General features: G+C 48.7%; 1 protein-coding gene across 4 annotated transcripts in view; it reads left to right on the forward strand.

Moving 5' to 3' along the window:
- ATP8A1 (ATPase phospholipid transporting 8A1) overlaps window positions 1-24,899 on the forward strand; it is a 1,730,029-nt gene that overhangs the window by 1,317,583 nt on the left and 387,547 nt on the right. For all 4 annotated transcript variants that reach the window (XM_069631739.1, XM_069631741.1, XM_069631738.1 and 1 more), the window contains 2 exons: window positions 9,866-9,940; window positions 10,046-10,168. In XM_069631739.1, coding sequence (XP_069487840.1) covers window positions 9,866-9,940; window positions 10,046-10,168 — 198 coding nt within the window. The remainder of the gene's footprint in view (window positions 1-9,865; window positions 9,941-10,045; window positions 10,169-24,899) is intronic.

Genomic DNA, 24,899 nt, shown 5'->3' on the forward strand with positions numbered 1-24,899 from the left:
TCAGGTCCTTTCTTCCGTCCCTCAAGGGCAAGGTGGTGAGGATCTTCACCGACAACACCACCACCATGTTCTACATCAGGAAACAGGGCGGAACCAGGTCCCCAGCCCTGTCCATGGAGGCGCAGGATCTGTGGCATTGGGCCGTCGCCCAAGGGATGTTTCTGGTGCCGTTTCATCTGGCAGGGATAAAAAACACCATCGCCGACTCACTCAGCAGGAAGCTGCGCTCGTGCCACAAGTGGGAACTACGACAGGATCTAGTGGACCGCCTCTTCCGACGGCGGGGCACACCCCAGATCGATCTGTTCGCGACGGCGACGAACTCCAAGTGCCGGAGGTTCGCCAGCAGGTTTCCCCAGCCGAGGAGCATGGGTGATGCTTTCTCGTTCCCCTGGGAGGGCCTGTTTCTATACGCGTTCCCTCCGTTGCCATTGCTGATCCGGCTTATCAACCAGCTCAAGAGGTCACGGTGCAGGATGATCCTCGTCGCACCTGCGTGGCCGAGGCAGATATGGTTCCCGGACCTTCTGGACTTGTCAGCGTCCCCGTCAATCAAGCTGCCAGTGGACGCGGATCTTCTCTCCAGGGAAGGAGGCGCCATCCTCCATCACGACCCGAAGTCGCTGAACTTGCAGGCCTGGCTCCTGCAGCGTTAGAGTTTGGAGGATACGACATACCGGCCGACTGCAGAGAGGTGCTTGCAAAGGCCAGGACGTCCTCAACTCTTAAATGCTACGGACACAAATGGAAGAGGTTCTCTGTCTGGTGCCACGCACAGAAGATTAACCCTCTACAGATTACGGCTCCCCAAGTACTGCCGTACCTACTGACGGTGGCCAAAGCTGGACTGGCGCACGCGTCCATCAAGATTCATCTTGCTGCGATCTCCCGATATACTAGAACCACGGGGCGGACGTCTTTGTGGTGGTGAAAGAGTTCATGAAGGGGCAGTTAAGATCGTTCCCGCCGGTGAAGGCTCCGGCCCCGGCGTGGGAGCTCAACGTGGTGCTGACCAAGCTCATGGGACCTCCGTTCGAGCCTCTGCACTCGGCTCCGTTGAAGTTCTTGTCGTGGAAAACAGCGTTTCTTGTGGCCATCACCTCCGCACGACGGGTGGGAGAGATCCAGGCCCTTTCCTGCAAGGCCCCGTACTTGACTTTTCACGACACGAGGGTAGTGCTCAGGACGCACCCCTCCTTCATGCCCAAGGTGCCGTCGGACTTCCACCTCAATGAACCCTTGGTGTTGCCTGTTTTCTTCCCATCGCCTTCGTCGCCGGCTGAAAGGACTTTGCACTCGCTGGATGTGGCTAGAGCGCTGAAGTTCTACGTGGACCGCACGAAGTGTTTTCGGAAGACGTCACAACTCTTTGTGAACTTTGGACCTGTCAATCAGGGGAAGGCTCTCTCGAAGGCTTCCATTTCCAGATGGCTCTCCGGCTGTATCATGTACTGTTATTGGTTGGCAAACCGACCGCTGCCTGGCCGTCCGAGAGCCCATTCCACCAGAGCGATCGCAGCTACCACAGCGTTCTTATCTGGCGTGCCCTTGCTGGACATCTGCAGGGCTGCTACGTGGAGGTCGACGCACACCTTCACGAAATTCTACTGCGTCGATCTGGATTCCAGGGAGGAGTCCAGGGTCGGCCAAGCAGTGCTGCGCAACCTGTTCGCCTAAGGTGAGTCTGGTGAGGAGGTAAGAATTGCTTAATGTTGAGTTTGATGTAATGCTTAATGTTGAGCCTTTGCCACCTCCCGTGGTTGTGCATGTGTGTACTGCTATGTATTCTTTATTCATGAGCATGTGAATCCATGCCAGACCCCATGCTGGAGAAGGAACAAGTTACTTACCTGTAACTGTTGTTCTCCAGCATGGGTCTGGCATGGCTTCACATGCGAACCCTCCCGCCTACCCCTCTGCGGCTCTTCACTTGGTCATACTGCCACTTCACGTGCTACCAAATCTGAAGATGGCTGCCAGAGGCGGGGCTTAGGTAGAGGGCAGTCATTGGCTCTGGTCAGTATGACGCAGAGATCAGTGATTGGTTACTACTACGAAAGACAGATCAGAAACGAAACTGATACTGATTTTTTCTTTACCGAGGATTCCCAGCCTGACGACGGGGAATATTCATGAGCATGTGAATCCATGCCAGACCCATGCTGGAGAACAACAGTTACAGGTAAGTAACTTGTTCCATAAAGTGTTAAATTGCGTAGCAGTCTCTGTTGAACTTTCATTTTCTTCTTTTCTCGCAATGTTATCACAATTTAATCATAATCCAAAAAATGTCAGTTTGACATTTATTATGTATTATATGCACTGCCATTTATGTAAAAATGTGCAGTCTGCCACATGCTTCACAGATTGCCCACATTGCATCAATAAGGTACATGTGGTAGGTTTGGGCTCTACACATGCCACGTAATCATAACAGTTCAATGTTGTTCATGTATTGATGATTGTTTATTACCTAACAAGCGTACTGTCTCAGTGACTCGCTTTATGCGGGCAAATGGGGGAAAGATTTGCAGCCAATGTATTCTTGTGATAGCTTCTACATGTTTGATCGAGAGGTAATGATATAAACTTGAAGAAATAATACCCATTGTTCAGGCCATTGTGTTTGCTGTTAAAGAACCTTCTGATAATCTTAGTCCTACGAGCAGTCATGGATGAATTTAGTTCCATTTTCAGTAATCTTGTGAAGCGTATGAGAAAGCTGGGCTTCACAAAAAGGATGAGCAAATATTTTCTTCCTTTTTAAACATCTTTTGTTATATTTTTGGTGCAAATCATTAGCCAAACAGTTTACTCAAAGAGGGCTACAGATGCAGCTATCCAATTTGAGTGTATGATAATCCACCACAATGTCTGTCATTTCCAAGATCTGAATATGCAAAGGAGGCATTAGCAGACAAGGAACCCTAACAAGTTTAGACAAATACCATATCGATAACACTTAGGAAACAAAATTGTAAAGGCGGCAAGGAAGCATCTTTGTAGTAACTTCATACACCGGGCAACATCTTCCCAAATCTTATGTTTTCTCCACACCTTCCCCCTCTTAAACATCACCTTTTTTGTGACTGCGTAGGCGATTAACTTCCCTTATCATTGGAGGAGTATTTTCCCTGCAGAGCTTCAAAATAATTTACACAGATCTCTGATCTCGCCAGTAGCTTCCTTTGTCCCCATGTCAGTCCTCTGTCCAATCGTTCCCATAATAAAGTAACAAGCCCCCCCCATAGAAATGCAAACCTCTACCCATAATATCCTCCACAAGCTCTGCAACTGAAGTAGTAACCTTCCCACAGCTCCAAATGACAAGTGAGGGTCTCATCTGCCTGATCAGAACCCCAGTATGTGCTGTTGTCTCTCAACCTGTGGCTAAACATTTTCTCCAGTGTCCAGAACTCAATAAATATTGTTTGCTGCTGAACATATATAAAGTCCTTGATCTAAACCCGAACAAAAATGTATTTTAATCATCTCTTATTTGGCTTCCACATTTACATGTTTCCCCGGCCCACCATTCTGGCCAGGCTTCTTCTACTGTTCCTCCATTATCTGTTAGTATCATGCCATTACGATAACCAATCCTCATTTTATTATCCCTGAGAGTGAATAGAAGTCTAGGTTTACTAGGATTACTAGTATTAGGTTCATTATACATCATCATTGCTTCAAAAAGATCTGTACATCTCTGCCTATATCTCTTTTTCTACATTTTAATTTGTATTTCAATTACAGAAATCTAAAATCTCACGTTTTTCTGTTGTGCCCAACCTGCTCAACCCTACCTATTCCTGCTTTAACCCATAACAACCAAATTACTCTTTTCCCGTTCACTCTTAATTTATCATTACCCCAAATTGTAGATGAATGCCAAATCATACAATCCTCCTTTGATTTAAGGACCATCGGCCAGGTGTCTATTACATCTCTAATGCTGCTGAAGATATGTCGAACAGACAAAGTTTCTACTCACATTAGAGGCTCAGCTAAGGAAACTGGTCCTAGATTAGCATCATCAGTGACGCGCCAAGACGTCGTCAACTTCATTTACACAGCACTGAAAAGTTGAGCCAAAATACAGGCCTCATCAGATTGCTCTTAGGCTGGGAATCCAAAACCTCCCTTCTCCTGACATTTCTTGAGTGTTTCCTATAAGAAGCAACCTTTCCCCTAGAGCCCCTATGAGAGGTTGCCAATTTCTTTATATAGTATGTGGAAAGTCATCTTCGTACACATCTAAAAATGGACAGTATTATAGGTAGCCCATCCATCTTAATAATACCCACTTAAGACCCTTACACAAATGTTCAGTCTCAAACACCTATTAAAAATGACTAGGATTTCCCTCAATCTCTCTGAATTGTCCCTTAATATGGTCTTCATGTTCCTACGTACCTCTATTCCTAGAAATGTACATCCATATTTATACCACTGGAATCCACAGCTCCCAAGCAAGCCATTATTGCATGTTTTGGTAATCACCATTGCTTCGGTTTTCTCTACATTCAATTTATAACCCGAGACACTCTCAAACTTCTCAAAGGTCTTCTGGCATGGACCTCCCCGAATTTTCCAGGAGCAATAAGACCTCATCCACATATGCAAGCAGCTTACACCTCCTCTCAGTGAACAGGATTGAGTATATGCACTCTCAACCGAATGGCTTTCAGTAGAAATTCCAAAGACAAGTCCTATCAGATGGGCGACAGTGGGCATCCTTGACTAGTCCCGCTGTATGATCTAGAGTCTACTGACATTACCCCATTTCCTATGACACATGCTCTCGCATTTGTATGTAGTGTATTTACAAAACCTAAATTTCAGTGTGGTCCTATTTCAACACACTTCTCCAAGAACCTCCAGTGTACTCTATCAAAGGGTTTCTCACTATCTAAGCTGACAGCCATCATTACCCCTGTGGAGTTATTATGAATTGCCAATAGATTAAAGAAGGTCCAAATATATGAAGGGCCCATTCTATTATTGAAGCCTATTCGGTTGTGATGAATATATTTTGGCATCCTCTCTGATAGTCTAAAAGCCATGATGTTTGTCACAATTGAGTAAAGAAATCAGTTTGGGCATTTTCGTTTGTTCTAGCCAGCTTGGGGTTTACTGTAATTGGAGACTTTTCCATTTTCTCGCTTTTGAACCATATCCCAATCTGGCACCATAGTCCACCATTGTTTCAATACACTTTGATAGTGACACCACATGTATGTTGTCACTTGTGAAAAAGTCTTAGCTCTATCTTTGTTCCAAGGCTCAAAGGAGTCATTGCAGCCAAGGAATTCCTGCCTATCAGGGTGATCTTGGCAGAGTTGTAAACTATGTGGAGGCAGTTTAGAGTGGTAGCGACAAAGACCCCTTCATCTTTTGAGCCATTGTGCTTACAGTATCCAATCTCTAGTGCTTATATATTCAGGTAAACAAAGACCACCACTGTGCTATGGTAAAATGGTGTATAACAAAGGTCCCAACATGAATCAATTCTAAAAACGTAACCAATTCTTAGGCCAAGAGACACTCAATGTCTGATCTATTTTGCAGTCTCTCAATACCTTGTGCCTGCATGGATTGTTACTTTAATCGACCTCCAGTACACATCACTCAATTTAGGTATTCAACTCCTTTTAAATTTTTTGTATTACATGTTTTGTTCTGAAATTAATTTGAAAACACACATTGGTGTAAATTCATATTTTCACTACACCTACCGTATGCCAACTGTGAGTATATACATACTATAAAATGGGCTTATGTGAATTCGACCAAAACATTCAATTGTGGAAGGTGCAAAAAGCAATAAAGTACATACATAAACAATAAAGACACTCATATCGAACAACTTTTCTTTCACAATGCAAATGAAGCAAACATATAGGTGCAATAATGAATAAGAGTAATGTTGCAAACAGAAGCCAACCTAGTTGTTTGCAGTACACGTATAATATTTAGGTACACCTTGGCAACAGAATGCAGCAGTGGCATACAATATTTCAAAATGCTATATGACTAGCACCAAATGCGTTATAGTTTATATTGCTGGAGACTGTAGTTTCCTTCCATAATCTGTGCCTAGGGTCCTATCCAAGGTCAACCTGATCTATGGACTTTGACACCAGGGATTCATCTGATGTTAAAGCCTGTTAAGGTTGAGGAACAAAGAAAGATATCTCCCAAGAGGATTTCATCATTCCCTTGCATATTTTGTGACAGAAGATAAGCACCAGCAGAGCTGCATAACAGGAGTGGAACCCCACAAGATGAAGACAAATCAGCACCTTCTTTAGTTAGAGACTAGAAAAAAAAGGAGTTGTGCAGTACACACACACACAACCATGGCATCCCCCACAAGCTGGGAAGCCTACGTGAATGCACCATTCATGTTTCAGAGATCTGACATCCAAAAAGAGCTAAGGCAAGGGTGGGATGAAGATCCATGGGAGGAGGTAGGACTCCAGATCTTGCTGTAGTTCCACAGAGAGCTGTGGTGTGGGCGGGACCTCTAACTGATATAAGGATAGTTGCCAGAACTTGTATTACTCTAGGGAGAGCCACAGGGACAGGCAGTGAGATGGGCAAATGTGATGAATAGAATACCGGACTATTGTAAAACCGAAGACATTCCAGCATCAGGGCAGGCCAGTCAGACAGTGGGAAAGGAGTAGCCATCAGGCAGGTGCGTTGAATCTGGGCAATCAGTCCGTTCTCCTCTGAGGCGAGCCACCCCCTTTGAGGCTAGGGAGGTGAGCCCGCTACTCAAGACCCTCCCTATGGGTCGGGACAAGTGGGAACTTACTGGGAGTGACTCCTCTCGGGGTCAAGGACTCCCAAGCCAGCATGGCACTCCCTGTCCAAACCACCCTTCCTGCATATATGGGTGACAGAAAAACAGTTGCATTCCCTGTTACAACTGTAATGCACAAAGATTCTTCCTTGACTCTATTGGCTTCAGGTAATGGTGAACCGCGCCCGAGAGCTGTGATCATGGAAGATGGACATCGGGCATTGATTCTAATAACATATATGAGGAGAAGAAACTGTAAATGGAGGAGCAACTCCCACGCTAGTAGGAGAGCAATTGCTACGCAGAAGCGAGCCCCTGGAGCACCAACTGGAGGGGTGGAACTCGTTGAGCTGCAGAGCCAGCAGCGATGTGCGGAGCGAGAAACCCTCTTATCTGGAGACCGGCAGGAAGGTATCCTGACCGAGCAAGAGGCTCTGGTCAAGGGTAAAGAAAGGAAGGAAACCCAACTGTCTTTGACGGTGGTGTGACCTCTGAAGAGCACTGGTGGCTCTGGTGCCCAGCAATCAGTGCTGGAACTCAAAAGAAGAGAGGAGCCCAAGGTCCAAACTCCTCCTGACAAATGTCTTTCCTGCTCCGAGAGGTATTGGGAAAGAGACGTTGGGGATGTGTGAAAGCGAGTGAGACATATGACTGTGCGTTTCCAGGAGCAGCGAAACAAGGAGGTACGGAAGACAGTGACTGTAACTGGCATACGGCCCCACTAACCCAGAGAGAAAGGGATATGAACAGTGTGATTCAAGGTTAGAATAGCTGACCAACTATGAGAAGTGAAGCAAACAAGACAGGCACACGTCCCCAATGAATGAGCAAAAAAGATGCAGACACAGTTTATCCAAGCTGAAACAACTGCTAAGAGCATCAAGGAAGCACTGACACAGGGCCTATGTTGAAACAAAGTGAAGGAAAGGTGGTAACCATAACCGCAAAGTGCATGAAATCACAGAAAGTTGTATTCCCCGTCTAGGCTAAGTTTGTACCCAGAAATAAGACAATTAATCACAGATCTACCAGACTTTGGGAAGTGCCAAGACTACGAAAGGAAGAAGTGTAATTTCAAAGCATCCTGGAAGGATTGTAACATTTAAAAATCAGAAACTGTTTCCTTACCGAGGGAAACGCAGACTGATATTTGTTAATTTTCCAAAAGTATTTCATACTAAAGTTGTGAAGACATTCTGCAAAAACTGTGAGACTGAGAACAAATCGAATGCAAGTGGGCTAGGCAGAAGTCCTTATCGAAACTATAATACAAGCCTCCCTTATTTTTTTAGGTCAGTATTGTTCATAGCTGGTAGGGCCAGTTAGGTACTTAGGATTCGGAAGAAGAAGACATTTTGTTTAGACGTGACGTACACCATTAGCTTTACTTTTGTTAGGTAGGGAACTTCCCTCATAGCGATAGAGAGTTAGGAGTTTTCTTTTAATTTAAATAAGACCCTTTTTTAACATGTCACTGAGTTTTCCGACTCCTTCTGGTTCACCGCAAAGGGCTACAAACGGACAGAGGACCAAGGTAGAAGATGTGCGAGTTTAAAAAGCAGCGACAGCTGACGATTTGAGAGAACACTGGTACTGTGAAAGCTAGGGAGAAAGAAAACGGAGAAGAGGGACGGGCCCAAGGAGCAGCTGAAGCCGCCTTGAAGCCGCCTTGAATCTTGAAGATGCCATTGGGCAGAAAAACTGGATAGGAGACCTGGAAAAGGATCTGAAGTCCCTTCTGTTGGGCACCGTTCCGAATTCTTGGAAGGACTAGAAGGTTTTCCGGGGTGAAGAAGTTTTGAGTTTCTTGTAGTGGGAAGGGCACTTCTTCCCTTAAATGGTGAGAAGGGCACCATATCACTTAGTACTGGTAAGTACACAATGTCCCTTAAAGTGAACTGGGATGCAATAACCCCAAATCAGGAAGTGTGCCAGGCAGTTCCCCCTAGTGTTAATTGCAAATAGCGAGCTAGGTGCTGTATCCCAGTGAAGATGCCCTGTGAAAAAAGTAATATCTGTAATCTGCAAAAAATAAATTGCTGGACGCTCTATCCTTCTGACTGTGTGTTTGAGCCAGGTAGCGACTAGATGCTATATCCCTGAGACTGTTTGGTGTTTAGAGAATCTGAGGAACACTAGACACTTTAATATTGTTTCTATGAAGAATTGCCGAATATTTTTAGCCAACCTACATTTTTGCTGATTTTTTTAAATCAACATTTCTACCCCCCCCCAGAATGCAGCGGGAGACACTCCACATTACCCCAACCCCACCCTCATTTATACTTTACCCCAACTTGCCATCTGCATTTTGGGGCGAAAAATTGGGGGAAAAGGCAGGCAAAAATGCATTCTGCTTAGCTGTAGGTTGGCAAAAGTGGGCTAGATATTTACCCCATTCTGACGCTTTTAATTCAGACTTAACTCGAAGAGTAAATCCTTGTTCTTTTGGAGAGAAATTCCTAGGGCGTACAGGTTTTTTTTCCCAACGCAGATCCTCGAGACTATGTTGTATTTAGCGAACCAGAGGGGAGACTGTTCTCTCCACAATAAGAAGAACCTGGACACACGTTATTATTTGCTGCACCTAAAACTGTTGACTTGGGCATCGCCCCGAGGAGGCAATCCTGTTATGTGTTGTTTTATGGTATATAAACGCCTAGACCGTATAGTCAGTTATTTTAGCCACTTCAACTTGTAAATAAACTACGTTTGACCCTTTACTTATTGTGTTATGACCCAGCAAACTGAATCCACTGGTTGCGCACTTGCTGCAGCCTGTCTATTCTTACATGTTAGAGTCCCTTAACACCCTGGGATCAAAGTGCTAATAGCAATAGTGTCTGGTTCTAAGGACCATACCAGGTGGTAATGACACCAGGCCCTCATTAATACCGTGTGAACCATTACGTACCAATACTGACCTTAGAACGAGATATCCATGCTTAATTATGTTCAGTTTTTGCACAATTTGCAGTGATTTTTGTTATGAATTCTTCTCTGGAACTGAGAAAACTGATCCTGGTGAAATCATGAATATTCATTTTTGTTTTGCAGATCTGGTTTGCTTTTGTAAATGGATTTTCTGGACAGATTCTCTTTGAAAGGTGGTGCATAGGTCTTTACAATGTGGTAAGTTTGTTTTCTGATATTGATTGGCTATACGTTTTATAACAAAAACAGCTTTTGTTCAAACGTTTGTTGTAAAATTGTTGCTTATTTATGTTCTTTACTTAGATGTTCACAGCTATGCCTCCTCTGACACTTGGAATCTTTGAAAAATCTTGCCGAAAAGAAAACATGCTCAAATATCCTGAATTATACAAGTCCTCTCAAAATGCATTGGATTTCAATACGAGGGTAAGGAGTGGTTTCATAGAAAATGTGGTATTAATGAATTTTCATTAGCCCCTATAATTGGTCCCCAAACACGGATACATATGTATAATTACCAAAGCTTGACTAAAGGGTCATTCTATGATTTTCACCAAACCATGTGGCGCAAACTATTCAAAGAATAAATGTTCATCTTGAAGATTTCATAAACCTCATTTCATTGATCTGTCTGAGAGCTGCTATGACCAGACGGCTAGTTAGCATTCTTAAAGTACCAGGTACACTCTAATACGGTAATGCACTCGTGGTTTTGGTGCGTATGCATATCAGCTGAGGTACATTGTACGGTGTCCGCCTCATGGTGGCCTACAATTTATTTATGCACTTTATTTCATTTCACTTTTTCTGAAGCTGATAAAGTATGTCTGAAATTATATGATTTATTATTGAGAACAGAAAAGTTCCATGTGCAGGGGTTACAGTGATCATATTTTAAAATCAGAGATGGGGAAAACAAGTAAAACCTTGCTTGGAGGGACTTTCTTTTTTTTGTACACTAGTTTTTGATTTTTAAAGCATAGATGAAACAATCAACACACACTTTAATACTGACGGCAGCACCACCCCCACCCACACCCCCACCCACGATCATGCCCTCAGGGAAATAAACAACCAAGAAGAAAAGAAACAAATTGGGTCCAGATTTAACAGGCAAATTGATTGTCAAACCCAAACGATGTGCTGCTGATGATCGACGGTAAGTATGCAACCTAGGGACCCCAAATGTCTTTCGGCTTTGAGGTCAGGAGTACGACAGTTCCATAGTCCATCTCCATTTCATAACAATATATCAGACCTACACTGATCATATGCAGGCGAACTGCCCTTTCTCCACGCTATAGCCACTCTCCTCTTGTCCAACAATAGTAATCGACCAGGTAACCTTCTGACATGCCTAGACCGCTCAAACGTGTAACCCAAAAAAGCCACAATGGGAGACAGGGCTACCCTTTCACTGGCAATTCCCCCAATCATTTCAAAAACTTGGATTTGGATTTGGGGGCAAGCCTAAGCAAGGTGAAAAAATGTTGCCGGGAAAGCACTACATCTCCAGCACGAATCTGGCACTTCGGGGAAGAGCCTGTGTATATCCATTGGGGTCAGATATAACTGGTGCAAACATTTGAACTGTATTAACTTGAAGTTGCAATTGTTAGCCACCATACGTATCTGCATGCAAAAATATCTTCAGATATCGTCCGAAAGGGGGCACCCAGGGTCGTCCTCCCATTTAGCCCGAGAATCCCTGGCGCACCCTGCAGCCCCGTCAGTTATAGCAGCATACAGTTTGCAGATCAGTTTGGATCTAATCCCGGAGCTGTTCATCCCGTGTAGGACAGGTGCAATAGGGGGCTCACGGAGAAAGTCTGCAAACCTGTCTTTCATTCCGGCACGCAGTCTAAAATACACACAAATATCTAGCACCAACACCTCCCCCTGTCCTTAAATTCTTCCAACGTAAGAACCTGCCCTTTCGGGAGAAGATCCCGCCAACATGCAAGCCCCAAACTATCCATTAATTGAACCAAAACCTTCTCTTCCGTAAGTGGAATCCCTGAAACATATTTTATTGGGCGAAGGGGGGAGTAAGATAACCCATTGCGTGTTATGCCCTATATCCATTTCCAGGCGCTACAGGTAAGCTCAACCATATGTGCCCTGGTTATGTGCTGCGGCGAGGTAAGAATGACTGCCCTCATGAGCAAAGGTGTTACAATTTCCCTCTATTTGCATGTGTGCCCTGTCTGGAACCAAATCATACCAATGCGGCAGAAAGGATGCTTGCGCTGCCGTCCAGTAGGCCTCAAAATCGTGAAGAGCGAGCCCTCCCCACTTCATGGGTGCTACCAACTTATCCCAACGCACAAAGGCCCGCTTTCCTTGCCAGATCAAATCTGTTATGATGGACTTTAGTGATTTAAAGAATGTGGCGGGGGTCAGTATGGGCACATTGATGTATAGTGAAGTCTGGGCAATATTACCATCTCAATTATCGATATTCGACCAAAGAGGGACAAAGGCAAGTTCATCCACTTCTGAAGAAGTGTCTCGATGTGCGCCAACATTTCCCCATAACTGTTTTGGGAAAGCACTTCAGGGGACCTAGCCACCGTCACCCTGTCCTCGGAATGCCACTGGAAGTCAAACTCCTCCTGGAACCTTAGAAGGGTTGATATTGAATCCTGAGAAGTGACCAAAAACCAAAATATCCCTCATGACAAGTGCTAGGTTGGCTGCGGGATCCGTGGTAAACAGGATTAAATCATCTGCATAAAGTGAAATAACCAGTTTCTGCGTGAACAGTTTCACTCCTCGGTCTGTGTCTAGAGCGGGCCAATTCTGCTAAGGGTTCCACAGCAAGTGTGAATAGCAGGGGGGACAGCGGACACCCCTGCTGCATTCCCCTTTCCATCAGAATGTGGGCATGGAGCCTACCATTCACCCAGAGACGTGCCACAGGGCCTTCATATAGCGGGGAAACCATTCTCATGAATTTCTCTGCCATCCCCATGCGTCTCAGGACAGTGAAATGAAGTGGCCACTCAATGGAGTCAAGCGCCTTCTCTGCGTCGAGAGGAGGCCAAATATTACACAGAGCCCTTATGACGTGGACCTCCCGGCTAAAGCATTGTGGATGGAGGGGGTCAAAGAGTTGGGAAAAGCAACGACATATCTTGTGTTTACTAGTTTAGCTGTTAGGTTCAGCATCCTGGAGAGCGACCTCCCACTTGAAATGCGCAGGTTGTTGGGGGTTCACTCGGCCAGAGACCTTTTGACGCTTCTGCTTCCCCTTGATGCATGTGCTCATTGATGTGTCGGTGTTCAAAGTGGCCAGTTTCCAGGTGCTGCAGCTAAAGTGCTCTTGGTTAGGAACCAGGAAGGGAGCGCTGCCCGAGGTGCTGTTCCCGAGGCGCTGTTCCCTTCCGGGTAGCTAAGATACCTGACAGCTCTCCTCAACTGCCCCTTTCTATGCACGCAGAGTGCTGCACACTGCTCTCACAGGCGTGCAGAGGAGAAATTCGCCTGGCACTCAGTGGGTGTGAACGTCTGCGGTGCGTGTCTGTCTGTGAGCGCAGTATAAATTGCAGCAGCCCTCTCTGACTGTCCGTACACAGGAGGAAACTGGTGCAGCTGCAGAGTCAGCAGCACTCCACAGGGGCGCCATGACATCGCCCTAAGCCCCTTGATCTGTGCCTTCTCATGCTTTGTTCACAACACCTCTTCACTGGTCCACCGGTCCTCATTGTCAGTCCCAGCATTGGACCACTTTATACGTGTTTGTTTATTGGATGTGGCTGCACACTTCTGCCAGTCCATATCATGGAGGATGCTATGCACTGGCTGTGGCATTGCCTGGGCTGGACTAAGCTCTAGGATCTGTGGGGAGGCAGATTCCACCGAGAACCAGGGGTCAGAGAAAAGCCAGTGAACTGATCCCATCGCCTCTCATGCACAAAGAAGCACAGAGGCACTTAGTGGGACCTTTGCAACATAGGCAATTCTGCCAGAGAGTGGAGCCATGATTTGGGACTGTAAAGCCGAGGCAGCTATGCTTTGTGGGTGTCGTGTGCTTCAGTAGAGTCTGATTCAATGGATTGCATTTCTCCCGCAGATTCCTCTTCATGATCGATATCCATCATCCAGCTGTGCTGTTCGGAAACATTTTGATAAGGGGTGTAGGGCACCTCGATCCAGTCGTTGATCCGTCTTGTCCAGCTCTCGATCGTCCGCTCTGTAAGTGACATCAGGCATCGTATATATAGCACGTCACTATGCCCAGGCATCGGTTCCGTTTTTTTTACACGCGTGCACGCTGCATCGGGAACACAACTCGAGTTACTCAACATCCTTTTTGTACTATTTGTACGTTTTTCTTTGAAAACCTTGACGTAATGTAATCTCGCATGTTTTCAGGCTTCAAGTGATGCTGCAATTGCAAGGCCAAAATGGCTGACCAACTCCCACGACGTCATATGGTGCCTAGGTATTAGTCACAACATGGAGGCCTGCGCGCCGTGTGCAAAGATCCAGCTGAAATCCCTACGTGAGAAGCCCGAGAAACTGGCCTTCAGCCGACCGTGTGCCAAGTCTCCCGCACGGTCGCTCGTCTCGTCTTCAGAGGACGAGACTGAGGAGCCCACTCCCGACAAGAGGAAGGAATGACATTGCAAGAAGACCAAGAAACAGTCCAATTCCAGGAGCTGTGATGCTCTTCGGTTATCCGAGCATCCCTCAGCACTGAAAGAAGCTTTGGCTTCTAAACTGGCACCGACAGTCGACAATGGTTCATTTGTGCTGCTGTCACGATCGGGTCTCTTCGATTCGATGCAATCCATATTTGGCTTCGATGACCCAGAGGACTCAGTCGACCCTGTCTACACTGGAGCCAGCAGCGTCGATTTATTTTTTGATGATCAAGCCGATTTATTGGCACTAGTTCAGGGTCTACAAGACGCCGTGACCAAGCCGATTTATTGGCCCTAGTTCAGGGTCTACAAGACGCCATTGGTCTGGATACTTCCTCACACCTTGATGTACAACAAAACCAGCTCTATACCCATGCTAATATTAAGTACAGGGATCTGGTTCACAGGGTTGTTGACAGTCTTGGGTTGAAGATGTCCACTACACCGCTTCAGGGGTATGTACTCGCTGACATTTTGGACGAGGGTCCTTGCAGACCCTTTAGCCTCCTTATGGCAGCACCCTTGTACCATTCCCCTCTGGGAATGCCAATATTACAGGGAATTATAGGCCGTAAAGAGGAGACCTTTCTTTCCTTGCCACACACCCTTCCCAGGAATGGTTGGTGATACAGGCTGCCACTATTTACACCAGACCTGTGGCATCTACTACTAATCTGCCTACGGACAGAGAGGGAAAGGAATCTGACGCATTGGCCAGAAAGGTGTTCACCTCTGGTAGCATGGCGCTTAAAGCCACTAACATTGTATGTGGATTTGCCAAGTAGTCCTTTGGCTTATGGAAGACTGTGGAACATGCTGCTGAATATGTCCCTGAGGGTGCCATGCAGGAAAGATTTTTACAGCTGGTGGAAGATGGGAAGGAGGTAGCCAAGCAGTCATAGAAAACGTGCCTTGGCATAGCAGACTGCGTTGGCAGAGCAAATGGTTCAGCAGTTGTAATGAGACGCCAAGCCTATCTAAAAACTTCTGGCTTCCTTCCTAATGTTCTTCTTTTTTAAAAATCTTTTATTCGATTTTCACAACAAAAAACAAACACATCGGAAATACATGATGACTACAGCCCATGCCCTTATCCCACAACCCTACTCCTCGCCAACCCCACCACAAGGTGTGAATGTAAGCAAGTACAATATTCAATTGCATGCAGAAAGAGAAAAAAAACTGTATTAGATAAGTGAGCCAGGATCGGGCTCCATGAGTCGACGGCGAGACATCTGCTGCAGCTAAAAATATATGGGATTACATCGAAGGGGTGAAAGGGTGACGTGTGTGGACAGATTCAGCTCAGCAGCTCTTGGTTAACAGTCCTATCGGTGCATTTGTACCATTTCATGGCACAGCAGGGGCCTCAATCCTGAGGAGGTCAATAACAAGTCGTCTGCATAAAGGGAGATGACCCCCTTATGTGAATGAAATTCCCTTATAGCGCATGTGAGGGGTTCGACCGTCAGGGCAAAATGGATAGAGGAGAGAGGGCACCCCTGTCTCATTCCTCTGGTGGGAAAGATACTATCTGAAGCCAACTGGTTCGACAATATTGTGGCCTATGGGGCAGTGTACAGCAGACAGGCCCATTGGATGTAGTGGAGACCCAGACCGGATCTACATAAAACTTCAAACAGAAAAGGCCATTCGACCGAATCAAAGGCCTTCTCGGCATCGAGGGCAGCAACATTAACTGGGACATCCTCCTTAACATTATGCATCAAGGAGAAGAGACGCCTCTGGTTATTTCGCATGGAGAAGACGGTCCGCTAATAATTTTGCCAGGATTTTACTGTCCGTATTGATGAGCGATAAGGGCCTATATGATGCACATTTTTTAGGGTCTTTCCCGGGTTTAAGCAGCAGTGTGACCACTGATGTCCTGGTGGACTCGGGGAGAAGGACAGCGGACATGGAGAATTCTTACATGCTGTATAGATGCGGCACAAGGATTTCGGTATACTCTTTGTAGAATCCTACAGAGATACCATCCTGTCCCGGGGCTTCACCGCTCAGAAGACCACAAATGACCCCACAGATCTCCTCGATGGAGGGGGAGCATTCATCAGATCTGCATACACAGGGTCCATCTAGCCCAGGGCAACCCGGTCTAGATACGGTCTGATGTCCTCAGCAGAGGTGTTCAATTGAGATGAATACAATAGATTATAATAGTCCCGAAATACCTTGCAAATCTCACTATGCTTGCGAACCATGTTCCCGTCAGTGCACAACACTTCCAATTTCGAGGGGATTGGGTCCTCCGACGTATTCCATATCTATGACAGGTAATGTCCACAGCTGTGCTGCTTCGGAAAATCTTTGGCGTCTGCGTCCTGCGTCGATTATGTCGATGCGCCGTCCCCGAGGACCTCCTCCAACGGCCGACGTCACCCGATGTGATTAGTAGGACGCACGACGCCCATAGCCTCAGTTCCGTTTTTTCCACGAATGTGTTCGCTTCGTGAATCTCGGTACGCCTCGACTCGTTGGAGTTACTGTTCTCTTTCTCGGTTCGTTGAACCTGTTCGGTTTGCTTGTGGCGATGTCTTTCTCCTCTTCGACCCCGCGTCCGGACTTCAAGAACTGCGGGGACTGTGGGTCCAAGATGTCGGTCACAGACTCGCACAACGCCTGCCTCTGGTGCCTTGGGGAGGCCCACGATACGGACGACTGTGTCGACTGCCAGTCGCTCACTGCGAAGGCCTTGCGTGAACGCAAGAAGAATCTGTCGGTAGGCCGGGTGTCTAAGCTCCGGAAGTCGAGGTCTGCGGGGCTTTCGACCAATGACTCAAGGGGTGACTCTCCGCGTCGTCGTCGGAAGTCCGGTGGGTCTCCTTCCAGGAGTCGGTCTCGCCACTCCTCCGCCTCTTCTAGGCATTCCAGGAAGCACCGGCATAGGTCGCCTTCCCCGTCCTGTTCCGAAGACTCCGCCCGTCGGCGGGTCGCTTATCCCTCCATGCAAGCGACACTGGAGGAATGGGCTTCCTTTGGGAAGCAGATGCTAGCGATTCTGGAATCGCAGGGCACGGGTCCGTCTGCGCCTCCGAGTGGGGTCGGTCGGCACCGGTCGAGAGACACCACCCGTATGCCTTCGGGCTCGGGTGGTCCGCATGGCTCGCGGGAGAGGTCCCGCTCGGACAAGGGTAGCCGTTCTCGCCATGCCCGTTCCAGGACCCGGTCCTCAACGCGCTTGAGACCGCGTGATCCTGTGCCGTCTTCGAAGAAGACGTCGACGCCTGTGACGCCGAGGTCGTTGATGATTACTCTCGAGGTTCCGTCTTCGAGGGGGTCGTCGACGCCGTCGGCGCCCAGGCTGTCGAGAGACCCGCTCAGAGCTCCGGCTTCGAGGACTGTGTCGACACTGCCGATGCTGGAGGCGTTGCAGCTGACGCCGACGCCGATTCGCTCTACGTCGACGCCTTTTCTGTTGACGCCGGCGCCGACTCGCTCGGCGCCCTCGACGCCTTTTCTGTCGACGCCGGCGCCGACTCGCTCGACGCCTTTTGTGGCGGTGGTGTCGGAGGGGCCCTGTGGCGCGGGGTTTGCCCCTAAAAAGGCTATGGCTAAGGTCTGGCACTGCTTTGGTCCGCAGAGGTCTTCCTCTCCCCGCCTTGAGTACATTTCAGAGGGTGATGAAGGCTCTGATGGCGGTCTGGTTCCGGTTCCGGATGAACTTATCTCGGGCCATAGTCAGTTTGATGACCTGAGGTAGTCACTGCATGATGCCAGTGGATTGGACACCTCTCCGGAGGTAGAGTTTTGTCGGCCGGAGCCTGGCACTCATGCCGATTCGTCATATCGGCGCCTTATGTCTCGGGTTAACGAATACTTGGGTTGGTCGGCTCCCCCCGGGGAGTTTGTTCAGGATGATCTCACGGACATCCTTGATCTCGGTCCACCCACTGACCCGGTTTTGCCTTTTCATATGGCTTTGCAGAGAAGGGTGGCGGCGGCTTGGACTGCTCCGGAGAGTCTCCCGGCAGTGGGCAAGTCTTTGTCGCGAAAATACCGTCCAGCCAGTAGCGACCCCTGCTACTGGTCTAGGCACCCCACCCTGGAGAGTTTGGTGGTGCAGGCGGCTACGGCCCCGGCAAAGCAGGCGTCGTATCCTACCATCCCTCCGGATAGGGACGACAAACGTTTTGACGGCTGGGCGAAGAAAGTGTTTTCTTCTGGGGGTATGGCGCTTCAGGCGGCCAACTCCATATGTGCCTTGTCTCGTTTCACACACACTCTGTGGAACTGTGTTGCATTAGCGGCTGATCATATTCCCGAAGGGGGCAAACGGGATGGTTTCCTTGCTATGGTTCAGGATGGCAAGGATGCCATGTGTGAGGCCGTTCAGCCGGGTTTGTACTTGGCGGATTGTGTCAGCCGGTCCATGGCGGCGAGCACCGTAATGCGCAGGTTTGCGTGGTTGAGGAAGTCTGGGTTCGCTCCTGATGTGCAGTCCTGGCTCCTCAACATGCCCTTTGACGGTGAACACCTTTTTGGCAGCAAGGCTGACGAGAGCCTTGAGAGGTTGCAGACCTCCAAAGCTGCAGCGAAGTTGTTGGGCGCTGCAGTTCGCCAACTTCCGCCTTTTCATCCTAGGGGACAGCAATGGAGGGGAGGTTCCTTTCGCTATTACTCGTCCTTCAGTAAAGCGAGAGGAGCTGGCAGTCAAAGAGGCCATCGTAAGAGTGCCAGAGGTGGAAACAAAGGTACTCGAGGTGCCAAGGCCGCTCGGGCAGTTGCCTCTTTGCCCTCGGGCAACGCCGCAGCCGCTACCACTCAGTCATGAGGCCAGGTCCCATGGTTCGCCGGTTGGGGGAAGGCTGGCGCAGCATCTTGTAGAGTGGCAAGCCATTACTTCAGATGTGTGGGTTCTGGAGATCATAACCCACGGCTACTCTACTGTCTTCCTTTTCAGCAGAGGCCTCATGACAATCCACCAGGGAACCTCTCTTTGAAGAGTCTGGATCCGCTCCTTGCGCAGGAAATTCAAGCCCTGCTGGAGAAAGGCGCCATAGAACTGGTGCCTGTAGCGGAGAGGAACAAGGGATGGTATTCCCCTTATTTTTTTATTTCGAAGAAAGACGGGGGATTGAGACCCATCATAGACTTGCGCGGTTTGAACAAACTCCTGAGGAAGTTCAAGATGGTGACTCTTTCTCAAGTCCTCGAGGCCCTTCAACTTCAGGATTGGTTGGTGTCTCTCGACCTCAAAGATGCTTACTTCCATGTGCCGATCCATCCCAAGCACAAGAAGTACCTGAGGTTCGCGGTTGGCGACTCGCATTTTCAGTTTCGGGTCCTGCCGTTCGGATTGACCTCCGCCCTGAGGGTTTTCACCAAGCTCATGGTGGTGGTGGCAGCGCATCTCAGGAAAGGGGGGGATTCACGTCTACCCCTATCTGGACGATTGGTTGATCAGGGGGAGCTCTCCCAAGCAAGTCCTAGATCATCTGTCCGTCACCTGCCACTCCCTTCACAAGCTGGGCTTCTCCCTCAATTTAAAGAAGTCCCATTTGACACCAACGCAGCGGCTCCAGTACATCGGAGCAGTGCTCGACACGTCCCTGGGGCAGGGTTTTCCTCCTCAGGTGAGGGCTCTTCACATTCAGCAGATGGTGCACAAGTTTCAGTTTGACCAGACTCTCCCAGCGTCCGAGTTCTTGAGACTGCTCGGCCTCATGGCATCCTGCATTCTTCTGGTGCCAGAGGCTCGTCTGCGGATGAGATCTTTGCAGTGGGCACTCAAGCTCCAGTAGTCTCAGTCCTCCGGCAGGCTGTCAGACCTACGCGATGGGGAGCTCATGCCAACGAGCTGACAGTCAGCGGTCGTTGGTCTCCGTCGGAATCCAGACTCCATATCAATCTGTTGGAGCTGAGGGCCGTCAGGCTAGCCCTGAATGCTTTTCTGCCGACTGTGCGCGGGAAGAGTGTCCTGATTCTGACGGACAACACGGTAGCCATGCACTACCTCAACAAAAAGGGGCGAGCAGGGTCGCTTCCGCTGTGCAGGGAGGCGATGCAGCTCGAGTTCTGGGCCATCCAGCAGGAAGTTTCGATCTCGGCAGTTCATCTGGCCGGAGACGAGACGGCGGACGCTCTTAGCAGGCAGAGCACGATCTCTCACGAGTGGGAGCTGGCTCAGGAGATTCTCCTGGAGATCTTTGCCCTTTGGGGGACCCCTCAAGTGGATCTCTTCGCCTCCAGTGTCAACCGGAAGTGCGAAAGATTTTGCTTGCAGGAATTTCCTCCAAAAGGAGCCTTAGGAGACGCGTTTGTGGTGGAGTGGTCATTCCCTCTGCTGTACGTGTTTCCTCCAGTCCCCGTCATCCCGCAAGTGTTGCGGAGGTTACGGAGGTTCGGTTCCCGGATGATCCTCATTGCTCCGGCGTGGGCCCGGAGGACGTGGTACCCGGACCTTCTAGACTTGTCCATCTGCCCTCCACGTCGTCTCGTCTTCCCTACCGAGACAATCTGCTCTCACGGGAGGAGGGGTCAGGTTCTCCATCCAGAAGTCAGATCCCTCAATCTTCACGCTTGGCTTCTGAAATTTCATTTGGCCCAGAAGGTTGTTCTTCCGGCATTCTATCCTCCTCCACATCCTGGTAAGGAAGAGGAGAGGCTCCATAGGCTTGATCCTAGGAGAGCGTTTGAGCTTTTATATCTCGCACATGTCCCGGGTCAGAGTGGACGATCAACTTTTCATTGGTTACGCTGGAAAGCGTTTCGGACAAGCTATATCTAGTTGGATTATTTTAGCTATCTCTGAGTGTTACCGCTTGGCGGGTAAGGACCCTCCGGCTGGCTTGCGGGCCCATTCTACAAGAGGAGTGGCTGCATCTACTGCCCTGCAGCGGGGAGTTCCTATTCGTCACATCTGTGATGCAGCCACCTGGGCTTCAGTACATACTTTTGTACGTCACTATTCCCTCGATTCCATCAGGGGGCAAGATCTGGCCTTTGGCAAGGCAGTTCTCTATTCCGCTATTTGATTGGGCATGCTAAATTTGTATTCTAAATTCTTTCCCACCTCCTTGCTTGGTACTGCTTTGGGAGTCTGTCATAGATATGGAATACGTCGGAGGACCCAATCCCCTCGAAGAACAAGTTACTTTATTACCTGGTAACGTTTTTTCGATGGGATGGTCCGACGATGTATTCCATATCGCTCCCTCCCTGCCTTCCCCGCTGCAGAATTTCTTTTGCGATTGCAGCTTGTGTTCCGCAAGGCCTTGTGTGTCTGACTGGCAGAAAACTCTTGGCACACGTTCTGGAAAAAAAACTATAACTGAGGCTATGGGCGTCGTGCATCCTACTTATCACATCGGGTGACGTCGGCCGTCGGAGTAGGTCCTCGGGGACGGCGCATCGACGTCATCGACGCAGGACGCAGATGCCAAAGATTTTCCGAAGCAGCACAGCTGTGGACATTACCTGTCATAGATATGGAATACGTCGTCGGACCATCCCATCGAAAGAACGTTACCAGGTATGAAAGTAACTTGTTCATCCCTCCCTTTCCCCGATCCTTACAAATCGCCCAGGCGAGGGTGCGGCTAGGCCTGCCCCTTTCTGCATATTTGGTTTGCGAGAACCGGGTCGCCCATATATTTGTCTTTCCTAAACGCGGCCTCTGAATGCTCCAATCGCTTCTTAGAGAGCGACTTCTCAACCGTCATGTCCCGACACAGGGTCTGTTTGTGTTCCAGGTGTTTAATCTCCTTTTTTAGATGGTGCAGAGTCCTCAAGGATTTAAGAACGCCACCCGCCCTGGAGATGCAGCAACCCCTTGTAAACGCCTTGAAGGATTCCCAGACCGTTCTGTAGTCGGGGACAAAGTCAACGTTAGTATGAAAATATTCAAGAATATCCTCCTGGATGCCATTCGGGAACATCACGTCCTCCAGGGCCTTGGGGCGAAAGCGCCAGTGCCGGAGGGGTGAGGAGTGGCACCACCGTATTGAGGACTGCAATAACCGACAGAACAGGGGAGTGATCGGATAGGGTTCTAGGTAATAGCCTGGTGGACTGCATTGCCCCGGCCAAGGGGACAGACAACATAATGTAGTCCATCCTAGAGGCTGTGCCATGAGCCCCAGAAAAAAATGAGAACTCTTTTATATCAGGATGTATATGCCTCCATATATCCACCAGCCCAAGAGATTCGGCTATAACACCCTAAGTAGTGGCTGCTTTAGGAAGTGTTAACTGTGTTGTCATTGAACGGTCCAGATCTAATGACAGTGCTAGGTTAAAGTCCCCCACCCACACCACTTTATATTCAGGGAATCTATGGATCATTGCAGCACATTTCTGAAAAAAGTCAGGTGAGTGAACGTTGGGTGCATATACAGTAATAAGCAAAATCTTTAACCCAAAACAGTCACCAGTAAGAAAAATAAACCGGCCTTCCACATCTCAGATTTTCTCGTGCAAACGGAACTGCAAGGACTGGTGTGTATGCATCACAACTTCCCTCAATTGGGATGAGAGGGAGAACCCACAACAATGTACCCCCAGCCCCTAGTCGTAGGGAGTGAACCATCCAGAGGCAAATGTGTCTCTTGCAGGTGTAAGCCACTGACCTAATGCACTTTTGCGTGGTTAACCACTAATCAGGATTTCTTGCTGTTAGTAACCCCCCTAATATTCCGGGACATTATATTTAACGATTCACCCCCCATTTTCGCGTGTATGTAGGCTCAGCGGTGAGGCACACTGGCATGGCCGGCGAGACAAGCAATTCTTATACCTTCCCCTGTATCCAGCATAACCAGGCAATGTGTGATTTCTCAACATAAGACCTTAAACGAATAAGCACCTTGAACAAAACACAACCCTCCCTACCACCCACTGCCCACGCCAGAAACACCAACATACCGGCACATGTCCCACCCCAATTAAACCAAAACACATAGAACACTAGACGCAGTGACTGCGTCAACGGGGTACTGCCCGCAGCCACATAGCTTGAGTGGCCAACAACAAAACCCATTTTCTTACTATAGAGGGCCAGATAAGCTACAATTCAAACCAAGGGGAGCAACTGCGATTACAGGCACAATGGACAAGTTAGTGAAACGACTAGCAACAACACGATAAAGGAGATGAACAAATGCTGTTGTTAATCTAAATGATGACAAGCTGCATGACCAAGAGGAGAAGGAAAACTTTGGTCAACTGTTGGAGCCCGCATGGGCCTCGTATGGGTCAGGTAGTTCAGAAATGAATTGGTCCGCAGCTGAAGGGTTGGCGAAAAACCAGGTCTTGCCATTGTGCACGACACAGAGCTTCGCCGGGAACATCATGCCGTATCGCAGATTTTCTGCCTGAGCTTACATTTAACAGCCTGAAATGTTTTCCTCTGCTCTGCCGGTGGGCTGAAATCAGAAAACAGTCTGATGATCGATGAGCCGCATCTTAATTCACCTTTGTCCCTGGCTGTTCTGAGAAGGATGTCCCTGTTGTTAAGGATCCTGGCGATGAGGGGCCTGTCGGGCGCGCAAGGGGTGGTTTAGGTGGGAGGGAGCGGTGGGCCCACTCGACTAGGAACATATTGGATAGCGGGGGTTGCTCAAGGATGTCTATAAGGATGTTTTCCACAAACTTCTCCATGTTTTCGATTTGAGTAGATTCGGGGACCCCCACGATGCAGACGCTGTTTCTGCAGGACCTCCCTTCTAGGTCATTTTTGGCCTCCTCCAACTTCACTGTTTGCTGTAGCTCAGCGACTTCCCTCTGCAGAGATGTCACTGTGTCTTCGTTATCACCAATACGTTGCTCAGCCTCGATCCTGCAGCCACACAATTTGTCTATTTGTGTAGCTGAGGTTTCAACCTTGTATGTCAGTGTGTCTATTTTAGAGCCAAGAGTGTCTGTGCTATTTTTCAGGACGAGCAGAGTCTGATTCAAGTTGATAGTGGTAGAAGACGAGCCCATGGCAGGGGAATGAGAGGCCTGGTTTTGATTTGCGAACTGGTCCATTTTGACTTGCTTCTTGTTCCCCATCGTGTTGCAAGGACTCAACTCAGGCGGAGAGTCGCAGGGGGCTTTCAGTGGGGAGCAGCCTGCGCATGAGTACTGTTGGGAGACAGGTGAAGCAGGGGGACAAGCGCCAAGCGCAGTACCAAATACCCCCCCCCCCACACTGAGTCCGGCCTGAGCAAGAGCCACACAGGTAGATGACCAGCTTCCAAAAGGAGTAAGAGCACCAAGGAGAGGACCCTGCCAACCGAGATAAGGCCAAAAGAATGAAGCCTGAAGGGGCGCGCAGGGGGGCATAAGGGCACCCTGCCCCCTGAACCAAGTCTGCAACCCAGTGATCGCTGTTCGGCAGTCCAAAGACTATCCAGATGTAGGCCCCTAAAGAGCCGCCATGACTAGGAGCGAGGGGAAACCATAGAGTGGTCACAGGGTCCTGCCCAAACAAGAGCGAGGGGCAGCACCAGACAACCCAAGCTGCCGGGTACCACAGCCCACCCAGCAGAGTATAAGGGCAGGGCTAA

Source organism: Ambystoma mexicanum, chromosome 6q (assembly GCF_040938575.1).
Source record: "Ambystoma mexicanum isolate Mex_15411 chromosome 6q, UKY_AmexF1_1, whole genome shotgun sequence".
Lineage (NCBI taxonomy): Eukaryota > Metazoa > Chordata > Amphibia > Caudata > Ambystomatidae > Ambystoma > Ambystoma mexicanum.